The 27,837-nt window shown below is 46.6% G+C and overlaps 1 protein-coding gene across 13 annotated transcripts in view; it reads right to left on the reverse strand.

Moving 5' to 3' along the window:
* Positions 1–16,813: 16,813 nt before the first annotated feature.
* Positions 16,814–27,837, reverse strand: part of LOC132219655 (uncharacterized) — a 44,751-nt gene continuing 33,727 nt past the window's right edge. For 11 of the 13 annotated variants that reach the window (XR_009449558.1, XR_009449552.1, XR_009449549.1 and 8 more), the window contains 2 exons: positions 26,336–27,297; positions 16,819–16,856 (listed from right to left, as the gene is read on the reverse strand). Coding sequence is in view for 1 of the 13 variants with exons in the window: in XM_059672054.1 (XP_059528037.1) it covers positions 27,146–27,297 (152 nt within the window). In the remaining 12 variants the exon portion in view is untranslated. Of the gene's footprint in view, positions 16,857–26,335; positions 27,298–27,837 lie in introns of all 13 variants that reach the window. The other 2 variants (XR_009449553.1, XR_009449557.1) reach the window with 2 other exon arrangements.

Below are 27,837 nucleotides of genomic sequence, written 5' to 3' on the forward strand. Positions count from 1 at the left end.
CCAGCAATAGACACTCGGGAGGTAAAAGAAGCCGACTTTGAGTGGGCTGGTGGAGAAAGCCTTTTGGGGGAGGGGACAGGTGAGCAGAGGCCTGAGTGATTCCAGAGAGGTGACTCCAAGTGCACTTGGGAGCTTTAACCTTGGTGCCCCGGCTCACCCCTGGGCGGCCTTGCTTAGCTGGTGGGGTGAGGTCCGGGCGCTGGGGGTTTTAAGCTCCCAGGTGACCCTACTGTGCATCCAAGGTTGAGAACCCTTAACTCTGAACATCTAAGCAGGAGAGCAGGAGCCTTGGCAGGGAATTCTCACGCTGAAAAGAAAGGGCTGGTGCTATTCGGCCCTGACATTTGGCTGGCTGCCGCCTGGAAGGCCTAGCCTACCACCCTCCCCTGCCCCGCCCCCCCCTCCCTCCCCATTGTGTTTGGGCCCAAGCTGAGCTCACTCAGCAAGCCAGAAAACGCCCCAGCTGCCAGTCCCCTGGGCTGGGGAATCACCTCAGCTCTCTGAAGAGCTGGGGAACCTGGCCACTGCCCCCTCCTCCCCACATGTGGGCCCACCCCACTGGCCTGCCTGGGAGCAGGGGGCTACCCTACCTTCTCTGTCTTAGGAAAGGGAGCCCCCTTTTTACTCCCAGGTGATAATGCCCAGCTGCTTCTCCCACACCCCCACCTCTTCTGACCTGGTACCTGAACTCCCTGACCCACCCCGCTCGGCTCTGGAACTCATCAGGAATCTTTAAAGAACAGGGGCTCCTGGGATTCACTCGTGGAGCGGAGTGTGGGCACAGCTGTGCTCCTGGAGCTGTCGGGATCCAGCGCTGAGTCCCATCCCATCTTCCTGGGCACACATGGGACTCATCCCACCGGGCCCAGCAGAGAGGTAGTGACAGATGCTGCCTGGCTGCCCCGGGAGCACTTCCTGTTTCCCTCCCAGACAAGCTGGAGATGGCTGGCCTCCTCTGGAATGCTGACAGGAGCAGCTCCCCATCCCCTTCCCAGATCCCGCTCCAGGGCAGGTCTTTGCTCTCCGACACTGCAGCTCTCGGGGAGGCCAGTCTGAGGATCCGGGCTGAGGACAGACACCCGAGGAGGAGCGAGCCCCCTGAATGAGATCACCATGCTCTTTGTCTCCGCGACCCAAGCCACAGATCTCTTTCTCTTTATTTAAAAACAACAACAACAACTTTATTGTTGAAAGTATTACGTATGTCCCGGTAATGCCTCTTCTAGCCTGCCCCTCCTCCTCTCCCCCCATCCTCTTTTAATCATGGAAAATTCAAAACATACACAACTGTAGAAAAGATAGTAAAGCAAAAAACCCCGTGGACCCCAACATCCAGCTTGAACAGTTTGCAAGCTGATGTCATCTCTTGTCATATCTCGGGGAGCCAGGGATGAAGAATTTAGAGTGTGTTTCAGACAACATGTCATTTTTACCAAAAGTAGGTCAAGGGGACATCTTTAACTGATAGGGCTTTTTAAAAATGCCTTTACCATCTGATACCATATTAGTTCCTATTCACATCTCCTGTTTCTCAAAGAGCAGTTATCTTCAACTGAGATCAGATTGTCACTTGATACAGGCAAATATCTTACTGATTTTCCACTTAACCCACTTCCATTCCCCGGTCCCTTGTGCTGGGCGAGGAGCAAGCAGTTGCGGGAACCCTTCCCTTTGACATTGAGCTGAGAGATTTAGGGAGAGGCGCTTGGATCCTGGGTTTGCTCCTTCATGACTTAGTGTGGGATCCGGGGGAGGCTTCCCTCCCCAATCTCCTTTAGGGAAGACAAGCTGACTTGCTTGAGCCTTAAAATTCAGAGCGTTCTACTCTGTGGTCTGTGAAAGGACTCTCTGACAGTACATAAACATTAGTACACAAATCTTCAACAGTATTTCTGGTGTGAACCATCCAGATAAGTCTTAAGAAATGCATTGTATGCTCAATGGTTTTCTTAAAAGAGAGACACCCCCCCACCCCCCCACCCCCCAAGTTAAACTGCTCTTTTGAGTTCAGAAGTGTAAACAGAAGCAAAGTTCACTGCTCTTCCCACTCTCTGTCATTAGAAGATGGTTAGTTTTAATTCTTTCCCCTGGAAGCTGTTCATTTAGAAAGGAAGGGAGAGCAAACATCATAGTGCTAACAGGGATTTTGTTGGAGGCAGGATGCTGAATTGAAATTTATCTCTGGGCAGAAAGAGCTTTGGCTGCATTTTATTATGGATGAGGTCAACCTTCTGGTTGATATATAGCCACGAGGTGCTGTAGGTAATTTCTTAGCTGTACTTTAGGGGAGTGTATTCCTTTTTCATTGCTACTCTGACAAATTACCACAAACTTAGTGGATTGAAACAACACACATTTATTTGTTTTACAATTCTGGACATCGGAAATTCAAAATGAGTCTTATGGGACTAAAATCAAGATGGTGGCGAGGCTGGTTTCTTCTGGAGGGTCCGGTGGAGAATGTGTTCCTTGCTTCTCCCAGCCCCTAGAGGCTGCCTGCACCTTGGCTCGGGGCCCCTTCCTCGCGTCTCTCAGACTTCCTGCACTCTCTGATCTCCTGCCTCCCTGTTATAAGGACTCTTGTGGTTATATGGGGCAGGACCATCTCCCCACCTCAAAATCTTTCATTGAAACATACCTGCAAAGTCTCTTTTGCCATATATGGTAACACACAGGTTCAGGGGATTAGGATTCACACATCTTGGGGGGGTGGGGTGTAAGGGGCAGGGGGGGAGGGGAGGGGGGAAGAGCTATTGGAAATCCAGGCTTCACAAACCACCTCAGATCGTCTCCTCTTCTGAAGTCTTCCTGGGTGGGGGTGGGGGTCAGTGAAGTCACGCACATTGTGCTCTGGGAAATCCAGAACTGGTCACTTGTCAGAGGGTAGAAATTTGTGGACTCCAAAGTACATGACCCGTATTCTTTTCTCCCCTGTGAATGGTAACTTCTCAAAACTACGAGCATCCATTCATAAATATCTCTTCTGTTATCATCATCAAATAGGATGCGTTTGGGCCTTCCGTGTTTATTTGAGGCTGTGCAAACGTTAGATAAATTTGCATCTCCCTTGAGTCTGGGTGGGCTCTGTGACTGCTTTGACCAGGCCCAGTCCTTAAGTGTCAGGCAACCTCCATTTCCTGTCTCTGGACACTGGCTCTGGGGGGACTGGGTCCTCCACAGAGGAAATCCAAATACCTTGCTAGAGAGGCCACGTGGAGAGACCCGAAGGTTAATGGGGGGAAAGCAAAGGCATAGCGGAGCCCAGCCTTCCAGCTGTTCGCACCGAGGCACCAGGTGTGTGAGCGAGCCGTCCTAGACCCTCCAGCCTAGCCCAGGTGAATACCACGGAGTGACTCAGTCCACACCACCTGCCGAGTCCTCCCTGAATTCCTGCTGCACAAAACTGTGACATATCAGAAAGCGGGTGTCGTGTTAAAGCTCTAAGTTTTGGGGTCGTCTTAGTTACGCAGCAGCAGATAACTGGAACAGAATTCAGTGAGCGCCACATACATTTTCTGTAGGCTCTGGGGGGAGAAATTTCGGGGCATCCTTCTATACATCCCAGCCCATAGTATCATGTTGATTTGAACCTTCCCTCTCTACATAGTGATGAGCTGACTCCTCTCCTAAGTTCAGACAATGGAAATGGGAATCACAGAGTCGTTTGGGGTGACAAAAGGAATAAGAAGAGCTTTGTAATCTGAGCAAGTCCATTCCCGAGTGATTACCAGGGGCAGTTATAGTAACGGTCCGACAGGAGAAATTAAACGGAGGGGTCCTTCTGGGATGGCGTTCGTGTTGTCGCCAAGTATGGGTGCTGAGAACAGGTTTAAAGTATTTTATTTGGCACCGTAAGTCATTTTCAGCATCTAAGAGGGGAAAAGGACAAAGAAAAAGGAAAACAAATTATGTTTCTTCCTCCCAGAGAGTCACTGGCTGGCGGATTATGTAACTGGGATTATGTAATTCGTGGACAAGCGTATTCTCTTCCTGTCCTGAGCTGACCCTCCTCTCTCTCGCTTACTCCGATCCCCGTGCAGTTTTCCGTGTGCCCTTCCACGGCGGAGGAATAAGCTTGTTTTTTGTAGATTTCACTTGAGTCTGCGACTGCTTATTTAAATCAGTTGCCTTCGGAAAGTTTGATCAAGCCTCATACAAATAGTGATTAAAGGGCTGGAATGGAGTGAGGCTGCCTCTCCAGGGAAGACGTTCATGCAATCAGGGGGTGAACTTGAGCCTGGAAACAGCCCGCACATGCACTGCTGCGAAGTGCCTTTGAAGGCATTCTTGTCTCCTCTGTCCACAGTTTTGAGGTCTGGGAAAGATTAGACGGTGGAATTCCAGGGCTGTCAGGAACCAGACCAGCGCAGCCTCGGGGACCCCAGGCCTCCGGTCACAGATACGGGAGTCTGTCCTCCAGCAACAGAGACAGAATACGAAATGCTCATGTTTCTTTCTTGGAGAGTGAGATTCCTGGGCTGAAAGTCCAGTTTTGGATTTTAAAAAACCGGGTTTGAATTGCCTACATGTTTTTAGCCATAGGAAAGGCTTTGCTGGTTGTTCACTAGCTACCTTGACCGGAAAACAGACAAAACGTGTGGGTTTGAGAACAACATGAGTCAGGCCGGTCCCAGCTCAGTTTCCCGGTCAGACCACAGCGTCGAGGAGAGATCAGTGTAGCTGAGGGCATCCTTTTTCCTGTGACTGAGGTCTTCCCCTTCCCACTGGGGGAGTCACTGTAACTACGGGTAACAGGGCTCTTCCAAGGTCAGGGCCCCGTGTGTCCAAGACAGGACCCCTTGCTGTGAAAGGAGCCAGCTGTGCCCTGGGCCAGATAGGAAGCCAGAGCCGATCCAACCTCTCCCGTGGCCTGGAGAGAAGGGGGAATGGCCGACACTGTGTTCCCTGGCCTGATCTATGTTTGTTTCGCCTGAGAAAGGAGTAGAAATATTCCTTTCTCCCAACAAGGTGAAATTTCTCAAGACGAAATTCACTGACACCCACTGATTACACATCCAATGGCCAAGCTGCAGAGCACAGTAAAGGGCCCCAGAGGGAGACGGGTGTTACCCTATAAGCCAGCACTGGGCAGGTGTGGGCAGGTGAGGGCGGGGGCAGTGCGGACAAGACTCACATGATGGACGCAAAAGAAGCCTGGGGAGGCGGGACAACGCAGAGGTCAAAAGGGAGGGATTAGGACAGGCCCTTTGTGTGTGCCTTTGGAGTTCCGCCTCTCACCTATCTCTGACCTCTCTTTAATATATATATATATATATACATATATATAAAATATATGATTTCAGAGAGGAAGGGAGAGGGAGAGAGACAGAGAAACATCGATGAGAGAGAATTATTGACTGGCTGCGTCCTGCACAATCAGGGAGCAGGGCATATATCCTGACTGGGAATCGAACTCGGCGCTCAACCACCGAGCCACACTGGCCGGGCAATGCCCTCAGTTCTTAACAAATGCCCGTGTAAATCCAGCGATCCTGAATTCCAGGTTGTGCTGCTTTCCCCATCGGGCAAGATTTCACCCATTACCACCGATCAAACGTGACCCAAGGTGGACTTTCAGTGAGTATTCAGAAAGAGACTTCAGTGGCAGGTCTTCATTCCCCATTTCTTTCTGCAGCTGTTTTTCCAAGTCATCAGTCCCCAAAATAAACTTGCTCTTTTGCTGTGAACCAAAATTTCTCTTGACAGACAGAATAGGCACAAACAGTGACCTTTCTGGATTTGAAGAATTCTTTGGATACATTATTTATTAGCTCACAGGAGCTGACAGAATTATTAGATGTCAAAAGGCCAAAGAAGACAATGCTAAAGGGAACTGATTTCTGTTCGTGAGTCTGGTGTCTCTGAAACCATTCTTTCCGTTAACTACACATCACATTGCGTGTGTGTGTGTGTGTGTGTGTGTGTGTGTGTGTGTGTGTGAGAGAGAGAGAGAGAGAGAGAGAGAGAGAGAGAGAGAGAGAGAGAGAGACCTTCAGGAGCTTTGGATCCTATACTTCAGTCTGAGACTTTGCAACGGCCTCATTGGGTAACAAGTAAACAACTTGGCCTCGCTTTTACTGTTTCTACAAAGTCTAGTTTAGTCAAGAAGGCAAAGGGCAAACCATAAAACTTACTGTTGCAACGATGCCTTTTCCAAAATGGTTTGCATCTGCTCACTCGTGAGATAATTGTGCCAACCTGGTGAGTAGCAGGATTAGGAGTGGTGGCAACATGGATGCTGTTGGAAAGAAGTCACAGAGTGATCTAGGGCCCTGGCAGCCACCACAGCTGACGGTGACAGGGGAGGATTGGCGCCCAGGTCTTCTGCTTTCCTATCTCTTACTAATCAAAGTTTTAAAAGTAGTTATTTTTCACTTCTATGGGGAGAAAATGAGAGAACAAAATCACCATTGGTGCTATCACTCAAACATAATTATGTCTTAACATCATGACATTGTTTTCCAGGTCAAAAGGGAAATTTTTTGACCCAGAAAGTAAATGAATTCTCTAAGCTCATGGTGTAGTGGGTACCGGCACTTAGCCATCTGCTATTAACTGGACTGTCACACAGATCCCAGTGTGCACTTGGGGAGACAGGTGGCTGCCCACACTGTGAACTGAGCGGCACCAAATCACAGCCATTTGTTCCCACTTTCTCCTTCGGGGGCCATTGTTAAGTCACTTCTTAGGATAAGTAACTATGTCTCCAGCAGGCAGATTCCTATTAAACGCAATTAGGCCTCATGGAACGAGTAACTCATTAGCACCCATTAGCAGACTAACTGGCACAGAACAAGGCTCTGATGGACAGGGCTATGGGATGGGTGACTATTAAAAGTAGCGTTGGGAGTCTTTTCAAAACTGTAACAGGGCTGGGAGGTCTCTCTGGTAGATGTGGGAAGGATGGTCAAAGCTCATTCTGCTGCTGCTGCTGCCATTATTGTCACAGCTGCCACCATCGTAAGATGAGGCCAACCATATTTTCCAAAGATGGAGCTATCCATCCACCCCCCAAGCTCTTCTCCCAATGGGACCTGCCACTGAGAGGTGGGGTCTGTTTTCCCTCCCTCTGAATGGAGGCACATGCCCATGGCTGGAGAAGGGAGTGAGCAATGCTGTGCCACTTCCAAGGCTGGGTAATGAGAAGGTTACAGCTTCCCCCTGGTGCTCATATTGCTCCCTTCCTCCCTCCCCAACCTGCTCAGTGCTCACTTGGGGAATCCAGCCACCACGCAGTGAGGAAGCCCGAACTAGTTCAAGGGAAGAGACAACATGAGAAACTGTGCCTCAGTCAACAGCCAGCACCACCACCAGACGAGTGAGTGGATGCACCTTTAGAAGGTCCCAGCCCCCAGCCCTCAGGGCTTCCAGCTGAGACCCAGACATTGCGGAGCAGACACAACCAGCCATCCTCACTCTGCCCTGACCGACTTCCTGACCCACAGATTCCACGAGCATGACACGGGGCTGTTTTCTGCCGTTACGTTGAGGGGGTGATGGTTATGCAGCCATAGTACTGGAGCATGTGCACCCAGTGACATCTAAACGAAGAAAGACATCTACCTAAGAAAATCACATGTTCACTTTGTGAAAACATATCAGTCACCCTTGACCCTCACGCTATAAACCCTGCCATCTAAGAGCCAAGGTGAACTCCCTGCCTGAGCTCACCTCCCTGTGTCTTTGGGTTTCCAAAATCAGAACACCCGGAAGCCAGAGGTGTTCTAGCTGAGGTTACCCAAGGTTCACATGGGAGGACCAAACTCTTACTAGAGACTACACTTTCTCTCTCCTCTCCCAGGTCTCATCTGTGGGAAGGATGGTGGAGGTTTGTAGGAATAAGGCACCTACATGTTTGTGAAGGTTAACATATCAGAGGCTAAGGTATACCGTCTGCAGACATCTGTTCCCAAGAGTGTGTGCTGGCTGTCAGATCTAATATTTTTAATCAAACAAAATTAGTGCATGCTCAAAAAATTTTAAATCCAAATCGTGCAATGAGTAGGAAGTAAACATCCTCCTATCCCTTCTTCCCATGCCTGGTACTAATCACTATTAACACCCTAGAGCTAGACTGCCTGATGTGGAATCACAGCTTTGCAGGGGGCCTAGCTATGTGACTCTGGCCCCAGTTCCCCTAACTGCAAAATGGGGGTGACTTACCTCCTAGGTTTGCTGTAAGAGTTATATGAGTTAATATAGATAAAGCACTTAGAACAGTGTCTGACACATATAAAGTCTCAATATGGAGTAGGCATTACTATTACTACTATATCATCATCATCATTATTTATAGTATTTTCGCAGCCTATTAATGGGCTGAGGAAATGGAAAGTGTTGGAAGGAACCTAAAATCAGGGAGGAGGCTCCCAGACCAGAGGGTGGTACATCTGGGCACAGTGGCCACTTGGAAGGTAATGAACACCCTCAACTCCATCTTCACAGCAGACCCTTTAAGACAGCGGTTCTCAACCTGTGGGTCGCGACCCCCTTGGGGGTCGAACGACCCCTTTCACAGGGGTCACCTAAGACCATCGGAAAACACATATATAATTACATATTGGTTTTGTGATTAATCACTATGCTTTAATTATGTTCAATTTGTAACAATGAAATTGGGGGTCACCACAACATGAGGAACTGTATTAAAGGGTCGTGGCATTAGGAAGGTTGAGAACCACTGCTTTAAGGGGTCTGTGCCTCTGTGGGTGTCACCAATCATATTTCTGAGCATATTGTAGAGAAGGAGGGTCAAATATGGTTAAAATGTTGATATAAGAAAGAAAGTAAGCAAAAACTGACCCAATTCTGACCCCCCCAAAAGACTATAAAAATCAGAAGAACATGATTAAAATAAGCTTGAATAAGAAGGAAAATTGAACATATTAGGACACAGGCAAAGTCTCTTCAAATTCAAGAAGATAGAAATCATATCAAGCATCTTCTCAAATCACAATGGCATAAAATTAGAAATCAACTACAATAAAAACAATAAAAAAAATCAAACACTTGGAGGCTAAATAGCATGCTATTAAACAATGTTTGGGTTACCAAAGAAATCAAAGAAGAAATAAAAAGCATCCTGGTAACAAATGACAATGAAAACACAACAATCCAAAAATCTATGGGACATAGTGAAAGCAGCCCTGAGAGTGAAGTTCATAGCTCTACAGGCCTACCTCAAAACATAAGAAAAAAATGGTAATAAATTATCTAACCCTACAATTTAAAAAATTAGAAAGAGAGCAACAAGCAAAGCCCAGAGTAAGTAGAAGGAAGAAAATAATAAAGATCAGAGTGGAAATAAACGACATAGAGACCAAAAAACAATACAAAAGATCAATAAAACCAAGAGCTGGTTCTTTGAAAGGATAAACAAGATTGATGAACTTCTAGCCAGGCTCACCAAGAAACAAAGAGAGAGGACCTAAATAAACAAAATCAGAGATGAAAGAGGTGAAGTAACAACCAACCCCACAGACATATAAATGATTATAAAAAAAATACTACAAACAACTCTACTCCAACAAACTAGACAACCTAGATGAAATGGACATATTCCTAGAAAAATACAAGCTTCCAAAACTCAATCAGGAAGAATAAAAAAAACCGAATAGCTGATAACTACTAATGAAATTGAAACGTAATCAAAAAATTCCAGCAAACAAAAGCCCTCAACCAGACAGCTCCACAGGCGAGTTTTACCAAACATCAAAGAAAAACTAAAACCAATCCTTCTCAGACTATTCCAGGAAATTCAAGAGGAAGCCAGCATCACCCTAATCCCCAAACCAGATAAAGACACTACAAAGAAAGAGAATCAGAGGCCAATATCCCTGATGAACATAGATGCTAAAATCCTCAACAAAATTTGAGCAAATTGGACCCAGCATTACATTAGAAAAATCATACACCATAACCAAGTGGGATTTATTCTGGGGATGCAAGCCTGGTACAATATCCACAAATCAATAAACATTATATACATCACATAAACAAATTGAGAGACAAAAATCACATAATGGTATCAATTGATGCAGAAAAAGCATTAAACAAAATCCAGCACCCTTTCCTGATAAAAAAAAAACTCTCAGCAAAATGGGAATAGAGGGATCATACCTCAACATAATAAAAGCCTTATATGACAAACCTACAGCCAACATCATACTCAATGGGAAAAAACTAAAACCATTTCCCCTAAGAACAGGAACAAGACAGGGATGCCCACTGTCACCACTCCTGTTTGACATAGTATTAGAAATGCTAGCCATAGCGATCAGACAAGAAGAAGAAATAAAAGGCATTCAAATTGGAAAAGAAGTAAAATTGTCATTATTCACGGATGACATGATATTGTACATGGAAAACCCTAAAGACGCTATCAAAAAATTATTAGACTTAGTAAATGAATTTGGCAATGTAGCAGGATACAAAATTAACACCTAGAAATCTATGGCTTTTTTATATACCAATAATGAACTCACAGAAAGAGAAACTAAAAAAAAAAAAAAATCCCATTTACCATTGCAACAACAAAAAAATTAAGATACCTAGGAATAAACTTAACTAAGGAGGTAAAAGACCTATACTCGAAAAACTACAGGACATTGAAAAAAGCAATAGAGGAAGACATAAACAAATGAAAGAATATACCATGTTCATGGATTGTTAGAATCAATATTATTAAAATGTCCATACTACCCAAAGCAATCTATAGATTCAATGAAATCTCCATTGAAATACCAATGGCATATTTCACAGACTTAGAATAAACTCTCCAAAAATTCATATGGAATAAAAAAAGACCCCAAATAGCCACAGCAATCCTGAGAAAGAACAAAGCTGAAGGGGTCACAATACCAGATATCAAGCTATATTACAAAGCCACTGTTCTCAAAACTGCCTGGTACTGGCACAAGAGCAGACATATAGACCAATGGAATAGAACAGAGAACCCAGAAACTGACCCAAGCCATTATGCTCAATTAATATTTGACAAAGGAGGCAAGAGCATACAATGGAGTCATGACAGTCTCTTCAATAAATGGTGTTGGGAAAATTGGACAGATACATGCAAAAAATTAAATTAGAACACCAACTTACACCATACACAAAAATAAACTCAAAATGGATAAAGGACTTAAATGTAAGACGGGAAACCATAAAAATCTTAGAAGAATCCATAGGCAACAAAATATCAGACATATGTCATAGCAATATCTTTATTGATACAGCTCCAAGGACAATGGAAACTAAGGAGAAAATAAACAAATGGGACTACATCAAAATAAAAAGCTTTTGCACAGCAAAAGAAACCATCAACAAAACAACAAGAAAGCCGACTGCATGGGAGAACATATTTACCAATGTTATCTCCGATAAGGATTTAATCTCCAAAATTTACAGGGAACTCACACAACTTAACAAAAAGAAGATAAACAATCCAATAAAAAAACGGGCAAAGGATCTAAATACACTTTTCGAAAGAGGACATACAGAAGGCCAAGAGACATATGAAAACATGCTCAAAGTCACTAATCATCTGAGAGATGCAAATCAAAACGACAATGAGGTACCATCTCACACCTGTCAGAATGGCTATCATCAACAAATCAACAAACGACAAGTGCTGGCGAGGACATGGAGAAAAAGGAACCCCTTGGTACTGTTGGTGGAAATGCAGACTGGTGCAGCCACTGTGGAAAAACAGTATTGCGTTTCCTTAAAAAATTAAAAATGGAACTCTCATTTGACTCAGTGATCCCACTTCTAGGAATATATCCCAAGAAATCAGAAACACCAATCAGAAAGGATGTATGCGCCCCTATGTTCATAGTAGCACAATTTACAATAGCTAAGATTTGGAAACAGCCTAAGTGCCCACCAGCAGATGAGCGGTTTTAAAAAAACTGTGGTACATCTACACAATGGAATACGACACTGCTGTAAAAAAGAAAGAACTCTTACCTAAATAAGCCAGTCAGAGAAAGACAAGGATCACATGATCTCGCTCATTTGTGGAGTATAATAAACAATATAAACTAATGAACAAAAATAGAGCCAGAGTCATAGAAGCATCGAACAGACCGTCCAACCTCAGAGGGACGACAGGGGAGAGGGTGGGGGTGAGAGATCAACCAAAGGACTTGTATGCATGCATATGAGCATAACCAATGGACACAGACAGTAGGGGGGTGAGGGCATGTGCTGGAGAGTGGGGCGCCTGGGGAGAGGTCAATGGGGTGGGGGAGAAGGAGACTTATGTAATACTTTAAACAATAAAGAATTTAAATAAATTTTTAAAAGAATAAACTTAGCTCTTTCTGGGGGAAAAAAAAGAAGGAAATTGATCATCTTACCTGACCAGAAGCAGAGTCAGGGAGAACCAGGGTGATTAGCTCTGAGACTTACAATGGCACTGAGACTGGAGCTTTTTCATAAGAAAAACTTTCCTAGAGTGCATCCTCTTCCCCCAGATTTTATCTTCCATCTCATTGGCCAGTTATATCACATGACCATGCCTCAACCAATTGCTGGCAAGGGGAGGGAGATTACTGTGATTGCCTTACTAACCAGCACTCACCTGTGTGGGCCTGGGAGCACAGGGAAGGAGGTAGGCCAGTAATGGCAAACCTTTTGAGCTCAGCATGTCAGCATTTTGAAAAACCCTAACTTAACTCTGGTGCCGTGTCACATATAGAAATTTTTTGATATTTGCAACCATAGTAAAACAAAGACTTATATTTTTGATATTTATTTTATATATTTAAATGCCATTTAACAAAGAAAAATCAACCAAAAAAAATGAGTTTGCATGTCACCTCTGACACGCGTGTCATAGGTTCGCCATCACTGAGGTATGCTGCAGTTAAGTAATCGATGACTTCCCTTTCTTGTTCCAAAAAATCTCCCTTCAGTGACACCTGCCATTTAACAATATGATAATCAATAGGATTAAGTGACAAGGTTGAAGAAAAACAAACAAACACAAAAACAAAACCAAACAACCCCACAGTAAATGAAGGGTGCATACAATGAAGCCTGACATACAATCAAGTACAAAACAAAAATTCCTGGCATCCTCTAGGCTTGCGAAGGGTGGGCCATGAACGTGGATTTAATAGTCAATGAGAGGAAATTTAGCTACAGGTTGCAAATGGTGGTTTGTGGACCAAATGTGACCCATGAATGTGTTGTTTGGGCCTTTCCAGTAACTTGTTTGTGTCTATTTTTCAGTTGGTTTATTTTGGGTTTATTGTTCAGTTGTTTGATTGCCAACCTGAAAATAGTGGGATATTTCATTTTGTTTGGAAGTATTTCTAACTTACCTTAAAAAAAAAAAAAATCAGCCTGCTCTTTCACCTGGCGGCCATCAGGGAGCTGATGGCGTTGGCCCTCTGAGGCACACAGGTGCTCTCATGCGGCTGCTGGTCCACCTCCCCCATCTGTCACCTGCATTGCCCAAGGGCGTCTGAGTGTGTGATCCTGGGGTAGTTTACCAAGTCCCTAGAATAGAAGCCAACCATTCCTCAGAAGAACATGGGTGTCCCAGTCTTTCTTTTCTTTCTTTCTTTTTACTTCAGAGAGGAAGGGAGAGGGAGAGAGAAAGAGAAACATCAAGGATGAGAGAGAATCATTGATCGGCCGCCTCCTGCACGCCCCACACTGGGGATCGAGCCCGCAACCCGGGCATGTGCCCTGACCGGGAATCGAACCGTGACCTCCTGGTTCATAGGTCGATGCTCAACCACTGAGCCACGCCGGCCGGGCCGGTGTCCCAATCTTAAGCCTGGACCTCCACAAATGACCACCTTGGGGTGTGATGAACACCCGCCCTATCCTCACTGTAGACCCTGGAGGACTCTCGCAGGATGGTTTCTTATTAAGGTTTTCCACACACACCAGGGGGCAAAGACGGAGGGAGTGGGCATGTGGGCAGGTGGAGAGCGGGCCGTGGAACTCTTCCGCCTTAGGCCAAGAGACAGTTTCCCAAGGTGCTTCCCACGGGGGGATATTCCCGAGCAAGAATGCGCTCCAACAGCCGTGAGGGTAAAGAGACGAGAAAAGGGTTTGGAATGAAGGCCTGGATTTGGGGGAGGAGTCTCACTCTGAGACGGTTTTCCAATCTGTCACTATTTTGCAGCTCCCGTGTTTCACGCCGCAGTGAAAGCGGTCGTGGATTTCAAGGGCTGCTTTCTGCCTTCTGACTCAGCCTTCCGCGGCAGCATGTCTTCCGGGTCAGAAATGCCCACCGTCTCCAGCGAGGGATTAAGAAACCCACACGAGACATTTTGTCACGTTTTGCTGTAACTGTGAAGCGCTTTCTCCAGAATCAGGTACAGAGGTCTCGGAGCAGATGTGCGCACAGATGGGGCTTATCTGATTTCCTGTCCGTGGCCGCCCACGCACTGCCGGCTCTCCGGAAAGGTTAGATAATGAGCGTGACTCAGGACGCCAAGAATGTGAATGCTGTGACATGCAGCCGGATCTAGCCCATGTACAGCGATTGTTCAACCCACCATAGCAAGGCTGGAGATGAGAGGCCGGCTTGCTTCGTAAAAGAGGGTTTTGCAACACATTTGTGTTTGTGAAATAACATCCATTCAGTTTTCTGGGGGGGGGGGGGGAGAGAGAGAGAGAGAGAGAGAGAGAGAGAAACCTGAAGTGGTTATGAGGGCCACTCTGGTGCTCAGTAAGCAGTATCCATGAGTGTTTAAGGTTTGTCCATCCAGGCAGCTATTTGCAACCTAGCAGGGGACAGGGGTCTGACACCGGGAAGGTTAGACAGCAACTCCCAGTCAAGTTGCAAATACAAGTCTCCCTTCCTAGGGGAACCACCCCGAGTGTGGAGGGATTATACCCACCACTGGAGAGTGGGGTGGAGCACACACCTGGAAACGGGAGGAAGGAAGGCTCCCGAGACAGGGAGGACTTGGAGAAAACGAATGGAAAGTTCTGGGCACCAACCTTGGCAGACACATCGCGGGCCTCCACACTCGAGCCCTCCTGCATTGATTTGCCCGAGACACACTGTGGTGGCTCTGGATAAGCCCCCGCTTTCACCATTGCATCTTCTCTATAGTAACTGCTCGTGGTTTGTTTGTTTTTTAAATATATTTTATTGATTTTTTACAGAGAGGAAGGGAGAGGAATAGAGAATTAGAAACATCGATAAGAGAGAAACATCGATCAGCTGCCTCCTGCACACCCCCTACTGGGGATGTGCCCACAACCAAGGTACATGCCCTTGACCGGAATCAAACCTGGGACCTTTCAGTCCGCAGGCCGACGCTCTGTCTACTGAGCCAAACCGGTTATGGCGACTGCTCTTGTTTTATAACAGCTCTGACATTGTTTGGCTTCCTGGGGATCCGTAAATCAGCCAGGATAATACAATCATCATTGTTAATCCAGTTGATCACTTTCTACCCGACTCTTCCAAACACTTTACTCTTACTGACCTGTTGGATCCCTACAGTAACCTGTCAGATGAGGACTTCCATTATTATCTTCGTTTCTACTGATGAGGAAATTGAAGCACAAAGCGATGAGGCAACTTGCCAAAGTCACTTAGCTAAATGTCAGAGCAGAGCCGGTGTGCAACCAACGCGATGTCACGGAACAGGACGGTGGGGGGAGGGTGCCAGCAGGCGGCTCCAGCACAGCTGCCCGCCTCCCCATGCCCGCCTGCCAGTCCTGGAGAGCCACTCTGCACACTGCCGCTGGTCCCTGCCTCCTTCTTCAGCTTTTCTTTCTTTTTATTTTTTAAAGTAATAATTATATATATATATATATATTAGTGATTTCAGAGAAGAAGGGAGAGATAGAAACATCAATGATGAGAGAGAATCATTGATCAGCTGCCTCCTGCACGCCCCCTACTGGCATGTGCCCTTGACCGGAATTGAATCCGGGTCCCTTAAGTCCACAGGCCAACGCTCTATCCACTGAGTCAAACCGGCCAGGGCTTCAGTTTCTTTTCAGTAACTTCCTGGACTTTTCCTTCACCTCACCTTTTAAACTAAGGAGTGACTAGATCAACACGCTCCACTCCTCTCCTTCAGAACGCATGGCCCTTTTAGAGTTATGTGTGTGCTACATCCTAACCTGACTGGGCATTCCCCGACCTGGGTTCGACACACAGCATTGTCTTTCACTGTGTGTTTCTGCTTCCTTCGCTGCTTCAGGTCTCCCTGGCTTCCCACATCTACAGAATGAGGTGTTAACTTGATCAGTGATTTTCCACATGGACAGAGGGGTACAGGGGGTTTTGCCCGCTGTGTGGTCTAGGCTATTCGTGGTCACTTCTATCAAAACAGACCTGTCCCGTGTTGCCTCCCCCAGCACCCTGTCTTCTAGGTGACAGAGAGCAAGCCTGACAGCCCCCCCCCCCCCCCCCGCACCCCTGAGATTCCATCCCACCCCCATTGGAGTCACTGCTGTAGAAGGCTCCTGCTGCTGTCAGGAGTGGTCTCAGCTCTTTGGAGTGTGGGGTGGAAAAAGGCTGAGTCACCCGCTGTTCCAGATCATCCCTTAGGGCCATAGCAGTTCGCGTATTCTACGAGACAACAACTTCCACAAAACGCTGGTGTGGCCGAAACCAGTTTGGCTCAGTGGATTGAGCGTCAGCCTGCGGACTGAAAGGTCCCAGGTTCGATTCCGGTCAAGGGCATGTACCTGGGTTGCGGGCATATCCCCAGTAGGAGATGTGCAGGAGGCAGCTGATCGATGTTTCTCTCTCATCGATGTTTCTAACTCTCTCTCTCCCTTCCTCTCTGTAAAAAATCAATAAAAAAATATATTTTTTAAAAAAACCCACTGGTGTGAACAGCGAGGTCGCCACCCTGGGATTCATGCTGTGGAGCAAAGAAACTGAGGATTAGCCTCAGAAATTGTGGAAGGAGTGAGGGAATGGGGTCACATCATAAGTCACTGAAATGTACTGTTTTTAATTGTTCACAATATTACAGATGTCCCCCAATCCCCCCCACTCCCCTCTCCTCCCAACCCCTGTCCCAACCCGGACTATTGTCTGTGTCCATTGGCTATGCATATATGTATGTAAGTTCTTTGGTTAATCTTTTCCCTCCCCCTCCTCTTCCCCCTCTGAGATCTGCCAGTCTGTTCCATGTATCCATGCCTCTGGGCCTGTGTTGCTCATCAGTTTGTTATGTTCATTAGATTCCACATATAAATGAGAAGATGAGACATTTGGCTTTCCCTGACTGGCTTATTTCTCAGCATAATATTCTCCAGATCCATCCATGCTATCTCAAAGGGTGAGAGAGCCTTTTTTACAGCTGCGTAGTTTTCCAGTATAAACGTACCACAGCTTTCTGTGTAATAGAGTCATCTGGGTGTGCCCTGGGTTGTCTGAGGGAGGGGCGGAGTCACTGGTCCAGCCTGAAGAGAGGGCTTTAGACTCCTGATCACCCAAAGCCCTGCTTGGCCCAGGGCTCTGCTTGGACAGGTGCCTGCAGGGGGGCTGCCCACTGACCTGGCTCCTCTCCCACCACCGATGGCGTCTGTCTCCCCTGGTCCCCACTGCTGTGGGTTCAGTCAGCGTAAGCATTTAGTGGGTGTCTACTGAGCCCAGAATTGGGCTGGATGCGGAGCAGGGAAAGAGAGGGCAAAATCCCAGTGGGCTTCAGGCCCTGTGCTCAGGAGGCTCTCAGCCCAGCCTCCTCGCCCCTGCACAGCTCATAGGAGGGAAAGGAAAAGCCTGGGGGATGAACAGGAGGAAGTATTTCTAACTTACCTTAAAAAAAAAAAAAAAGCCCAGGTGATGAGCCACTTCTGAGGGGCCGGGGAGGGGGTTTGGACAGTTGTGCTCTGACCCGAGTTCCTCCAAGTCCCCTGGAAACTCAGACTCTGGGCTCCCATCCCCCCCACAAAATGTCCACATACCAGATTCTTGCTTCTGCTTAAATTATATTTCCACAGAATTTCCAAACACAACAGGGTTTTGCTATTACCATAGTAACCCCTGCATGTGAACAGCAGACTCCACAGGGAGGAGGATGAAAATACCCAGGAACCCAAGCTTCAGAAAGGTGCGCGGAGCAAGGGGCAGCCAGGTTGGGCTGGCAGCCACCCGCCTGGCCCTGCCCGGAGGGCCTGGGGCCTCTCCCTGCCTGATCAGGGCCTTGAGGGTGGAGGTGGTCTGTGCTTTCTTTTGCAGCAGTGTTTGTCCATGAGTTATAGTATCTGGAAGCCCAAGACATTGCCCTGGTTTTCATGAAGACCTTTCTTTCTTTCTTCTTTCTTTCTTTCTTTCTTTCTTTTCTTTCTTTCTTTCTTTCTTTCTTTCTTTCTTTCTTTCTTTCTTTCTTTCTTTCTTTCTTTCTTTCTTGTTTTTCAGGAGATCTGGGGGAAGATACTTTTATTTTCAGATGGTGTCATCTTATGGCACAGTCTGGAAGAGCCAGGATGCAAACAAAGCTGAATAGACAGGGGGATGGAGTCAAAGAGCCGGAAGGAATGCCCGAAGCTGAAAGCACGGTCCCCTTAGGTGTGCACCAGTCCTCGGGTAGAAAGGGCCTCCATTCAGGCTTTCACAACAACTATAACAAGAGCAACAAACAAATCAGCAGATACCAGCTGAGTTGGGCAGGGCAGGCTAACATTCTCCATTGAACGTTCTGTGTCTGCAGGAAATGAAATGGCCTGTCAGTGAGTGAAGGGGCAGCGCATAAAGACGACGACAGTATCTGACATCATGCAGGTGAAGCGCGCACCACAGTGCCTGGATCTGAGCCAACAGGGTTGCCACTTGCAGAAATGCAGCGGGCCCTAACTGGTATCTCACCTGGTTGGAGCATAAAGTGAAGCATCGTCCCCTACATCAAAAGGTTGCAGGTTGAATTCTGGTCAGGGCACACACATAGGTTGTGGGTTCAATCCCCAGGGGGGTGCATATGGGAGGCAACTGATCTCTCTCTCTCTCTCTCTCTCTCTTTCTCTCTCTCTCTTTCTCAAAATCAATTTAAAAAACATATCCTTGGGTGAGGATTGTTTTTAAATGCAATGGGATGTTGTTAGGGGCACCTCCATTAAAGGCACCCTGGACTTCCTCCTCTAGGTCAGTTTGTAAAATAGGACTGGAATCGTCACTTAACTTTTAGAGACCATGGCCTTAAAGTACGTGTGTGTGTGTGTGTGTGTGTGTGTGTGTGTTTGTGTTGCTCACATACACATGCAGAAACTTTTTAAAACGCTTAAATCTCTAAGCTATATAGTTGGTGACACTTCACGCTTTAAACTCCTGCTTGCATTCTTCCGGGTATCAGGGTGGGAACTACAGAAGGGACTTGAGCTCCAGCAATAACAGCCCCAGAGCCCTGTTCGCCCTCCAGGCCTTGCCCGTGCTGGGCCCCCCCCCAGAGCCCCTCCCCACACCCTTCTTTTGTCTGTGCCTGTGCAACCTCAGTGTCCTCTGAACAGCCTCTCGCACTGGAAGCTTCTCGGGCCCCTGGGCTTGCTTAGGAGCTGAATCTCAAAGAAGTTTTCTTAGCAGATGGGATATTTCCCGCTTGCGATTTAAATGAGCCGCTACTGGGGCCTGGCGGTCCCTCCACTACATCCGGGCAGACCTTGCCGAGCGGGAATGCAGCCGCCACCAAAGCAACACAAGAGGTGTCCCTGGTCAAACCCTCACTGCGGGCAGGGCCTCCACCAGGGGCGAGGGGATGTAGTAACATCTCACCAAACCCTCTCAGAGGCGTGCCCGGCTTACAGTTAGGAACCTGAGGCTCGAGGCGGGCAACAAACCTTTCCTAAGTGGGGATGTCGTGTACGTCCTGGTGACTGTACAGTTCACAATGCTCCATGGGCTATGTGAAAGCTGCTGAGAGTAAATCCTAGAAGTTCTCATCACAAGAACAAAATGTGTAACTCCGTGTGGTGACGGATGTTAAAAAGACGTATTATGGTGATCACTTTGCCATATACACCAATATTTGAATCATGACATTGTACAGCTGAAATTCACATAATGTCATATGCCAATTATACCACAATTTACCAAAAGATCAGTCCTCACTTGCATTTAAATTGTAGAGGGGCAACAGTAGATGAAATAAAGTTGTATCACAAAAAAAATTTTTTCCTCGCCCTAACCAGTTTGGCTCAGTGGATAGAGTATTGGCCTGCGGACTCAAGGGTCCCAGGTTTAATTCTGGTCGGGGGCATGTACCTTGGTTGTGGGGACATCCCCAGTGGGAGGTGTGCAGGAGGCAGCTGATCGATGTTTCTAGCTCTCTATCCTTCTCCCTTCCTCTCTGTAAAAAAATCAATAAAAAATATATTTAAAAAATTTTTTTTCCTCAAATGGTAAGAGATCTTTCTTTTTCACAGCTGCATAGTTTTCTGCTGTGTACATGTACCACAGCTTTTTTATCCACTTCTCTGCATTGCTTTTTTAAAAAGAAAGATAAATAAGAATTTCTATGGTGAGTAGATATAAACAGGAAAAAAATGTCCTAAGCCAAACAACTATCAAGTGGAAAAGCAGGGGTTTAAACCCAGAACGTGGGCCAGTGCCCCTGGCCTTGACCACCGGGTGGAGTTGCTTTTGTTACATGTTCATCAATGCTGCAACGGGGATGGTGAAAATGCGCATTTGGCGTTTCCCACGTGGTAAACTGTCAAGGGGGGAGGTGGTGGGAAGGTGGTTGGGCTGGGCTGGCGACACTGAAGCCACGCTGGCTTTTGGGGTCCATGGTGGCCACGTGCTCCCTTGTCCAGCCTTGCCAGGGTAACTCCGGGTCCCAAAGTATCATGCCCTCCTGTGAGTTCTCAGTCTGGAATACCCTCACCATCTCGGCCGCCTGGCTCCTCGCACTCCTGTGCACTGCCCAGGTTCCTGCCTGACACCTGAACCACCTGCCTGCAGGTGTTGTTGGTCTGATGGCAGGTGTCCCCCCACCTGAGGGCCCCCAGCAGGCAGTGAGCGCTCCTGGGTGGGTGTTGAGTCTATTCTTATTTTCCCAGATACCAGGCCTGAAATCTTTCCTTTCTTTCTGAATCTCATAGCTATCTGATCCACAGTACATCTTGCCAGCTCTATCTTCAAAATATATACACACTCTGATTCTCACCCGCACCTCCCCCCTCCCTCCCCACTGCCCTCCACCCTGCTCCTCACCACCTTGTTCTCTCACTCGCATCACTGCAGGGCGTTCTGGCTGATCTCCCTGCTTCTCCCCTTCCCCACCCCACCTATTCTATTGCTTCCACAGCAAATCAGGTCACTCCTCTGCCCTAAAGCCTCAAATGCCCCTCATTTCACTCAGAGTTGAAGTCACAGTTCTTTCCATGTCCTATAAGATGATCTGCCTGCACCCCTTATTTCTCTATGATTTCATCTCCTTCAATGGCCCCCTCCCAAACGCAGCCCCAGACAGGTGACTGGCTCCCAACCGGTCTCAGCCAGCACTCCTCTGCCTCGGGGCCTTAGCATAGCTGCTCCTCTAACGGGACAGCCCTGCCCCAGACACCGACACGGCGTGCTCCCTCTCCTCCCTCGGTCCTCAGGAAGGCTTAGCGAGGCCTTCTCTAAGCACGCGCTTTGGAATTGCGAGGCCCGGCCTCACACTTCCCTCCCCCTTTCAGCTTTGTTTTTCTTCAGGTTTACCTAACAAGAGTATGTAATTTTTATATGTAACTTACTCATTTGTCTCCACCACCCTCCTCATAGGTTACAAGTTCCATGAAGGCGGTTTTGTTCTCTGCTACACAACGGGCACCCAGAACACATAATAGCTGCTCAACAAATATTGATAATTGATTAACTGAATAAAGAGCTCTTTGTATCCCCAGAGCATGCCTGGCCCAGAGCAAAAGGTGAGCAAATGTATTGAACTCATGAACAAACACGACTGGCTGGACTCGGAAGCACCGAGGGTGGAGGTGCTGTGCCAGGGCTCTGTTAAGAAGTCGGCGACAGGAAAGTGTCTGGAACCAGGGGTCAGGGCCGTGGGAGCCGAGCGTGGCCGGGTGGGGAGACGGCTGGAGAAAGGGAGAGGGAGAGCAGGGACATTGGAGCCTTTCACTGCCTCCAGGATGACGTTCCATTAACCCCCAAAAGGCAACTCAATTCCGTTTTCTCTTTCATCCTTTAAATTCAAGTTCTGTTAGCAAAAGCTGCTGCCCGCAGCATGAGTCCTGATTTAGAGGGGCTGGGGAGGGTTCTTTTTGTGCAGATGAAGGAAAAACACAAGAGTAGGCAGCCCCGCTGACGTTGCTGGCTGGGCAGCAGAACAAAGGTCTGACTGGGCTGGTGTGTAGCTTGGCCAAAGATAATGTAGAGAGGACAGCATGGGGAAAGAAAGGCCCTGTGCAGGGCCCCAAACTCGGTCACTCTGCAATGCAAGCCGGGTCTGTGACCCATTTTAACTGCAGGTTGTCGTGTGTGCCAGGGTCGAATCCGGGCAGAGCTGGTGGCCGTTTTTGGAATTGGAGTCAAGCTGGGTGTGTCTGGTACGAGGCTTCTCTCGGTGTGTGGTTTCTCCAGCAAGTAGTTTGATTCTGGTTACTCGTTTTCTGGACTGCAGAAGAGACTGGGCCTCGCCTGCTCAGGTTGGAACATATAACCCCAGTCAGACGTGGGGCAAATGCAATTAGCCTTTTAAATGTCGCCGTGCGCGCTGTGTGAGCTTCTGAATATTTATGTCAGTGTCACACAGGGCACCTGTTTCCAAAGTGGGCAGAAACGTAAGCGCCTGGACCTGTGGCCGCAAATGACCCTGGACGTGGGGATCGGCGATGTCTAACTTTAAAGGTTAAACAAGAGCCAACGTGTGATATAAAGGTTTAGCTTCATGACTTTTGTTGTGGTGCTGACTTTTCATTCTGTTTATTTTTTAAATAGTCTCCTGCAGAGAAAACGCAATTCCCGGTTTTAAAAAGCTATCGTTATGACTGCGTATTTCCACTCCCTTCAAACCTGTAAAACACTTCTTAAATCTGAAGAGTGTGTTCCTGCAAAATAACCTCGATTAAGAGGAACCTTAATTTTGTTGGTGTTGAAAAAGAGGCCACTAAAGGTGCCTAATGTTATATACATAACATTATATACACTGAGGATACACTGTTTGGGGGGCAGCATCAGATGAGAGCACTCACGTAACAGAAGCCCATTTTCATGTTTGTGTAATTGTAATTTTATAAGCAGCATAAAAATGCAATAAAATTGTACTGCCACTAGGTTTTCATTCATTTTAAAACATCTAAGAAGTCAGATGGCTCCTGCACTGCCCGTGTTTCTGGAATGTTGCTTAACAAAATTAATACTAAAAGTTCACTATTTCCAACTGTCATAAAGCAAAGTTCTTGGCACGTTGCTGTCACCAACTTCTCTTATCAGGAGAGATCTACTGGCAAAGAATTTACAATTTCACTCTTAGACAGTCTAGACATTTGCCTAACCTTCATGTACCTACATTAAATCCTTCTGAAAAGAAAAAAACTGAAAACTAGGTTAAAATTTCCTTTAAAATCCTTTGAAAATGCCCTAGCTGGTTTGGCTCAGTGGATAGAACATCGACCTTCGGACTCAAGTGTCCCGGGTTTGATTCTAGTCAAAGGCATATGCCCGGGTTGTAGGCTCGATCCCCAGTGGGGGTGGGGGGCGTGCAGGAGGCAGCCGATCAATGATTCCCTTTCATCATTGATGTTTTTATCTCTCTCTCCCTCTCCCTCTCTGAAATCAATAAAAAATTATTCATTTAAAATATCCTTTGAAAATGAATCCTAACACATATCAAAGACCACATTTTTTTTCAAATTGGAACCATTGACCTTAATAATTTCCTAATATAAAATTTTTTAGAAGGTTTAATTAACAATCAGAATTCTACAGCTCCTCTTAAATATTAATCCTGCCAGGTTTCTTAAAAGAAGGTTGGTCAGTAATCAATTTTTATTGAACTTGATTTCAATATTTACAAGATGACTAATAGAAGTTGTTTATAAATCACTTTAATCTTCTTGAAATAAAAAGAACACATGAATTTTTTAAAAAAGTAAACATGGCCATATACCTCATAGCATCATCTATACAGCCACAAATGTCCCAAACTTTCTGAAATAATCTCGATTCAAGTAATTTTATTTTTTCAACTGATAGCAATTGGTAAAATGTATAGCTAAACGAGATTTAAATTTTATGAACTTACTTTCTCACAAAACCAAATTCAGCAAGAACCCTCAGTGAGACCATGTTTTTATTTTAGCTTGGACAATGTTGTCACTGTGACCATGAACCGTTCATGAGAACTACATTATCAGCGCTGGTGGGATCTTATTAATTTCTGCCTGTTTCTCTGAGAGAATGCCAAGCAAAGAGGGTAGGCAACATCTCCTTTGCAATGGATGGCACCTTAACTTTGGACAGGACTACTCCTCCAATCCTGGGGTCAATTGAAGCAATGGGCAGAGGAGGCCCTCAGGCCTCAGGACCTGGGCACCAGGCCCAGCCCAGGCTCCAGGCGAACAAGTGAGCTCCTACATCCGTGTCTGTCTGCTTGTAAAATGGGCCAGATAATACTTTTCTCCTCCTTGGATTTTTGCAGGATCGCATGCAATGTTTGTGCAACTGGCCAGGGAATCACCAAGGGGCTGTCGGTTGTGAGCCACGCTGGGAGCCAGGCATCCTGGGCCTGAGGACCTGAGGAACCTGCACAGGTGAGCAGGACTGAGAAGCCACAGCCAGAGAAGAGCCTGAGCTTTAGCAGCTTCCTCCGCTGCAGGAGCTGGAGACAGTGATGTGGGCTGAGGCACCCAAGGACCATTAGCTGGAGGGCCTGCTGCCTCTGCCCAGACTGAGCATCTGGAGTGAGCTATGCAGATTGATATCAGAGAGGAGGGGAGGAGAGAGAGAGAGAGAAACATCAATGATGACAGAGAATCACTGATCAATTGCCTCCTGCTCACCCCACAGTGGGGATGGAGCCTGCAACCCAGGTGGGATTGAACCGTGACCTCTTGGTTCATAGGTTGACACTCAACCACTGAGCCACGCCAGCCAGGCAGCTGTGTGGAGCTCTTGAAGACAGCCACTGACTCTGCTGGGGGAGAGGTTCCGTGGGATCCCCAGAAACAGCACCTAGGGCTATGAACGGTAAAGTACTAAGATGTCCACTCCTCTTCTTCTTTCGTAAATTCACATTACTGAATAAAAAGTAAATAACAACATTCATTCTCTGTTTCCATCCACTCTTTCCCCAGTTCTCACCCCTGTCTTTAGAAACCTTTCTGTTGATTGTGAAATGTTCCTAGTTATAATCCCGAGCTCTAGTTATACAAATGAAAGGAAGTCTTGTGATCAGATTTGCTATGTCACCTGTATACACCTGTGTACAATTAAAACCTGCTCTTGTTGAACCGACAGTAGATCTGTAGAACATGGAGTATTTAGCAATCGTCTGAACACAATGTAACCTTGGATACCAGGCAACTCAACTTTCTCAGTCTTGTTGCTAAGGCAACGAGACAGAGGTGGGTGTGGGGAGCCCAGCGTAGCTATCTATATACTGTGCTGCCAGTAGGAGGAAATGGGGTGGAGGGACGGGAAGGACCTTGGGTGCTCCAAGGCCTCATCTGAAAAGGCTGCAGGGACAGTACCAGGCCCTGTGTGACCATTGGCCAGGGAACCTCTAAGTGGTACCCTATTATATACACTTTATTTTCCCCTTCTATGACAGGCATCCAACACAGGAAAGCTCTCTACACATGTGCTACTTTGTCCCCAGAACTTGCTTCCCCGATTCGACTGGCTGGCCCATCGCTGACCACTGCTCTCCCCTCCCTCTTAAATCCCTGTTGTCTCTCGACAGGCAAGGTCTCTGGCTGTCCCCAAGTATGCCTTTCCCAGCCTTACTTCCATTTTATATTTTACAGAACAAACAGTAAATGTGGTTTCATCTTTGTTGGGTTTATGTCTGTTTTCCGATGTGAATTTAGAAGAACACGAGTCCTGTGAGATGTTTCTCACCAAACAGAGCTGGAAATCCAATTTGGAAAATATTGCACACCATAACTCCCCTTAGAGATTCACAGAGCAGACTTTCATTTCAAGGCGCTGAGAGATCCTACCATTTAAGTTTTGTTTAGCCCACCTCTTCTCGTATTTACTAGCCAGATATCGTTAGTAATGTTGTGTTAACTACTAACATTCTTCAGAGCAAGTACTCCATAGAACGTGCTTTGAAACACGCAGATTTAAAGTAGAGCAGAGCCTGACCAGTGAATTTTAAGCAAATCTTTTACTGACTCTGCTACTGGCATAAGAATGCAACTTCAAATGATTTGAAGCAGATTAGGAATGTTCTGTTACCTTCTGCTCGGATGAAAGCAGATGCCTTTTATGTGCAAATGGATATGAACCCATCACTTTCATTCTTTTTTCTTAAACCCCTCAGCTCCCAGTGTTCTTCGCGCAAAAATCATGCAGGAGGCCAACTGAGACGAGGACAGACGAAGCAATTCCGGGGATTTGCTCTACAGGAATCTGCATGAGAAAAGCAGAAACCTTTCCCAAGGTTTTTCCCCCTCAATTTTCTTTTCCACCTGTAGGCCCACCCCCAACCAACACATCTTCCTCACTAAAGACAGCGCTGGAGATGGTCCGAACTTCTAACATCTCATCCTCACGATAACTGAGGGTCATAAAAAAACTCAAAAGGTATTAAGGTTTTTAGGTATTTTAGGTAATGGCTAAAAATACGCAACTGAGGTTGAGCACAGCTGGGAGACAGTGGTTACATTTGTGATGATGGCCGCGAGACTGTTAAAAGAGGTGGCATGGTCTCCTCCATCACTGCTTTCCTCTCTCCAAAGCTCAGAGGAACATGGAGCCAAGGGAATGGAGAGACGGAGCTGTTCAAGACAAGGGTCACAAAGGAAGTCTTTACCCTTCTTGTCCCCAGAGTGAAGCCATTCATAATACAGTTCTGAACACTGTATGTGCCAAGTAGGGGGTAAAGAGTTTAATATACATTATCTCATTTAATACACAAAAAAGCCTGAGAATATGATTTATCACCTGCTGCAAATGAGGAAGCTGCGATTCAGAAGCTGACCGAAGGCCATAAATGTGGTAAACTGGCAGAGTCCCTGTATCCCTTTACCAGGAAGCCACGCGGTCTCACGTCACCTTGGCAGCGTGCAGCCAGCCCACCCGCTTTGTCCCAGGGTGACATGGGAGTGTGGCAGGTGTGTCCAAGGCCTCGCGTCCACAGCCAGATGTGCTGATCTGTGTCAATCGACGACCACAACTTGAGACTCGGGCACCTGAGTCTGGGAGGAGACAGGAGGTCAGTTAGCTGTCTCTAGAGACTTGTGAGCAGTTTTCAAAGTATCTGAATAGGTGCTAGGGGGGAGAAAAATGCATTTGTCTCTGCATTTGACTCATGTGTTCATGTTGTAGTAGCCTAAATAAATTACATTTTAAATCAGTGAGGGTCTTTAATTTAAAAAAAATATATGAGGAAAGGCTTGTCTTTATTGGACTAATGATTGGATAATAATTAACCATTATTAAGAATAAAGGAGAAACCTTAATACCTTTAGAGTTTTTTTATGAACCTCAGTTATCGTGAGGATGAGATGATAGAAGTTCGGACCATCTCCAGCGCTGTCTTTAGTGAGGAGGATGTGTAGGTTGAGTTGGGGGTGGGCCTACAGGTGGAAAAGAAAATTGAGAGGAAAAACCTTGGGAAAGCAGTAGTTCCCGGACTACTTATTTCTTTACCTTCAACTGCTGTGGTAGAGCAAGGGCTGAGTCATTCTAGAAAGGGCACACGCTCCATACCCATCTGTTTAATGTGCCTACCATCT

The sequence above is a fragment of the Myotis daubentonii genome, chromosome 17 (assembly GCF_963259705.1).
Source record: "Myotis daubentonii chromosome 17, mMyoDau2.1, whole genome shotgun sequence".
Lineage (NCBI taxonomy): Eukaryota > Metazoa > Chordata > Mammalia > Chiroptera > Vespertilionidae > Myotis > Myotis daubentonii.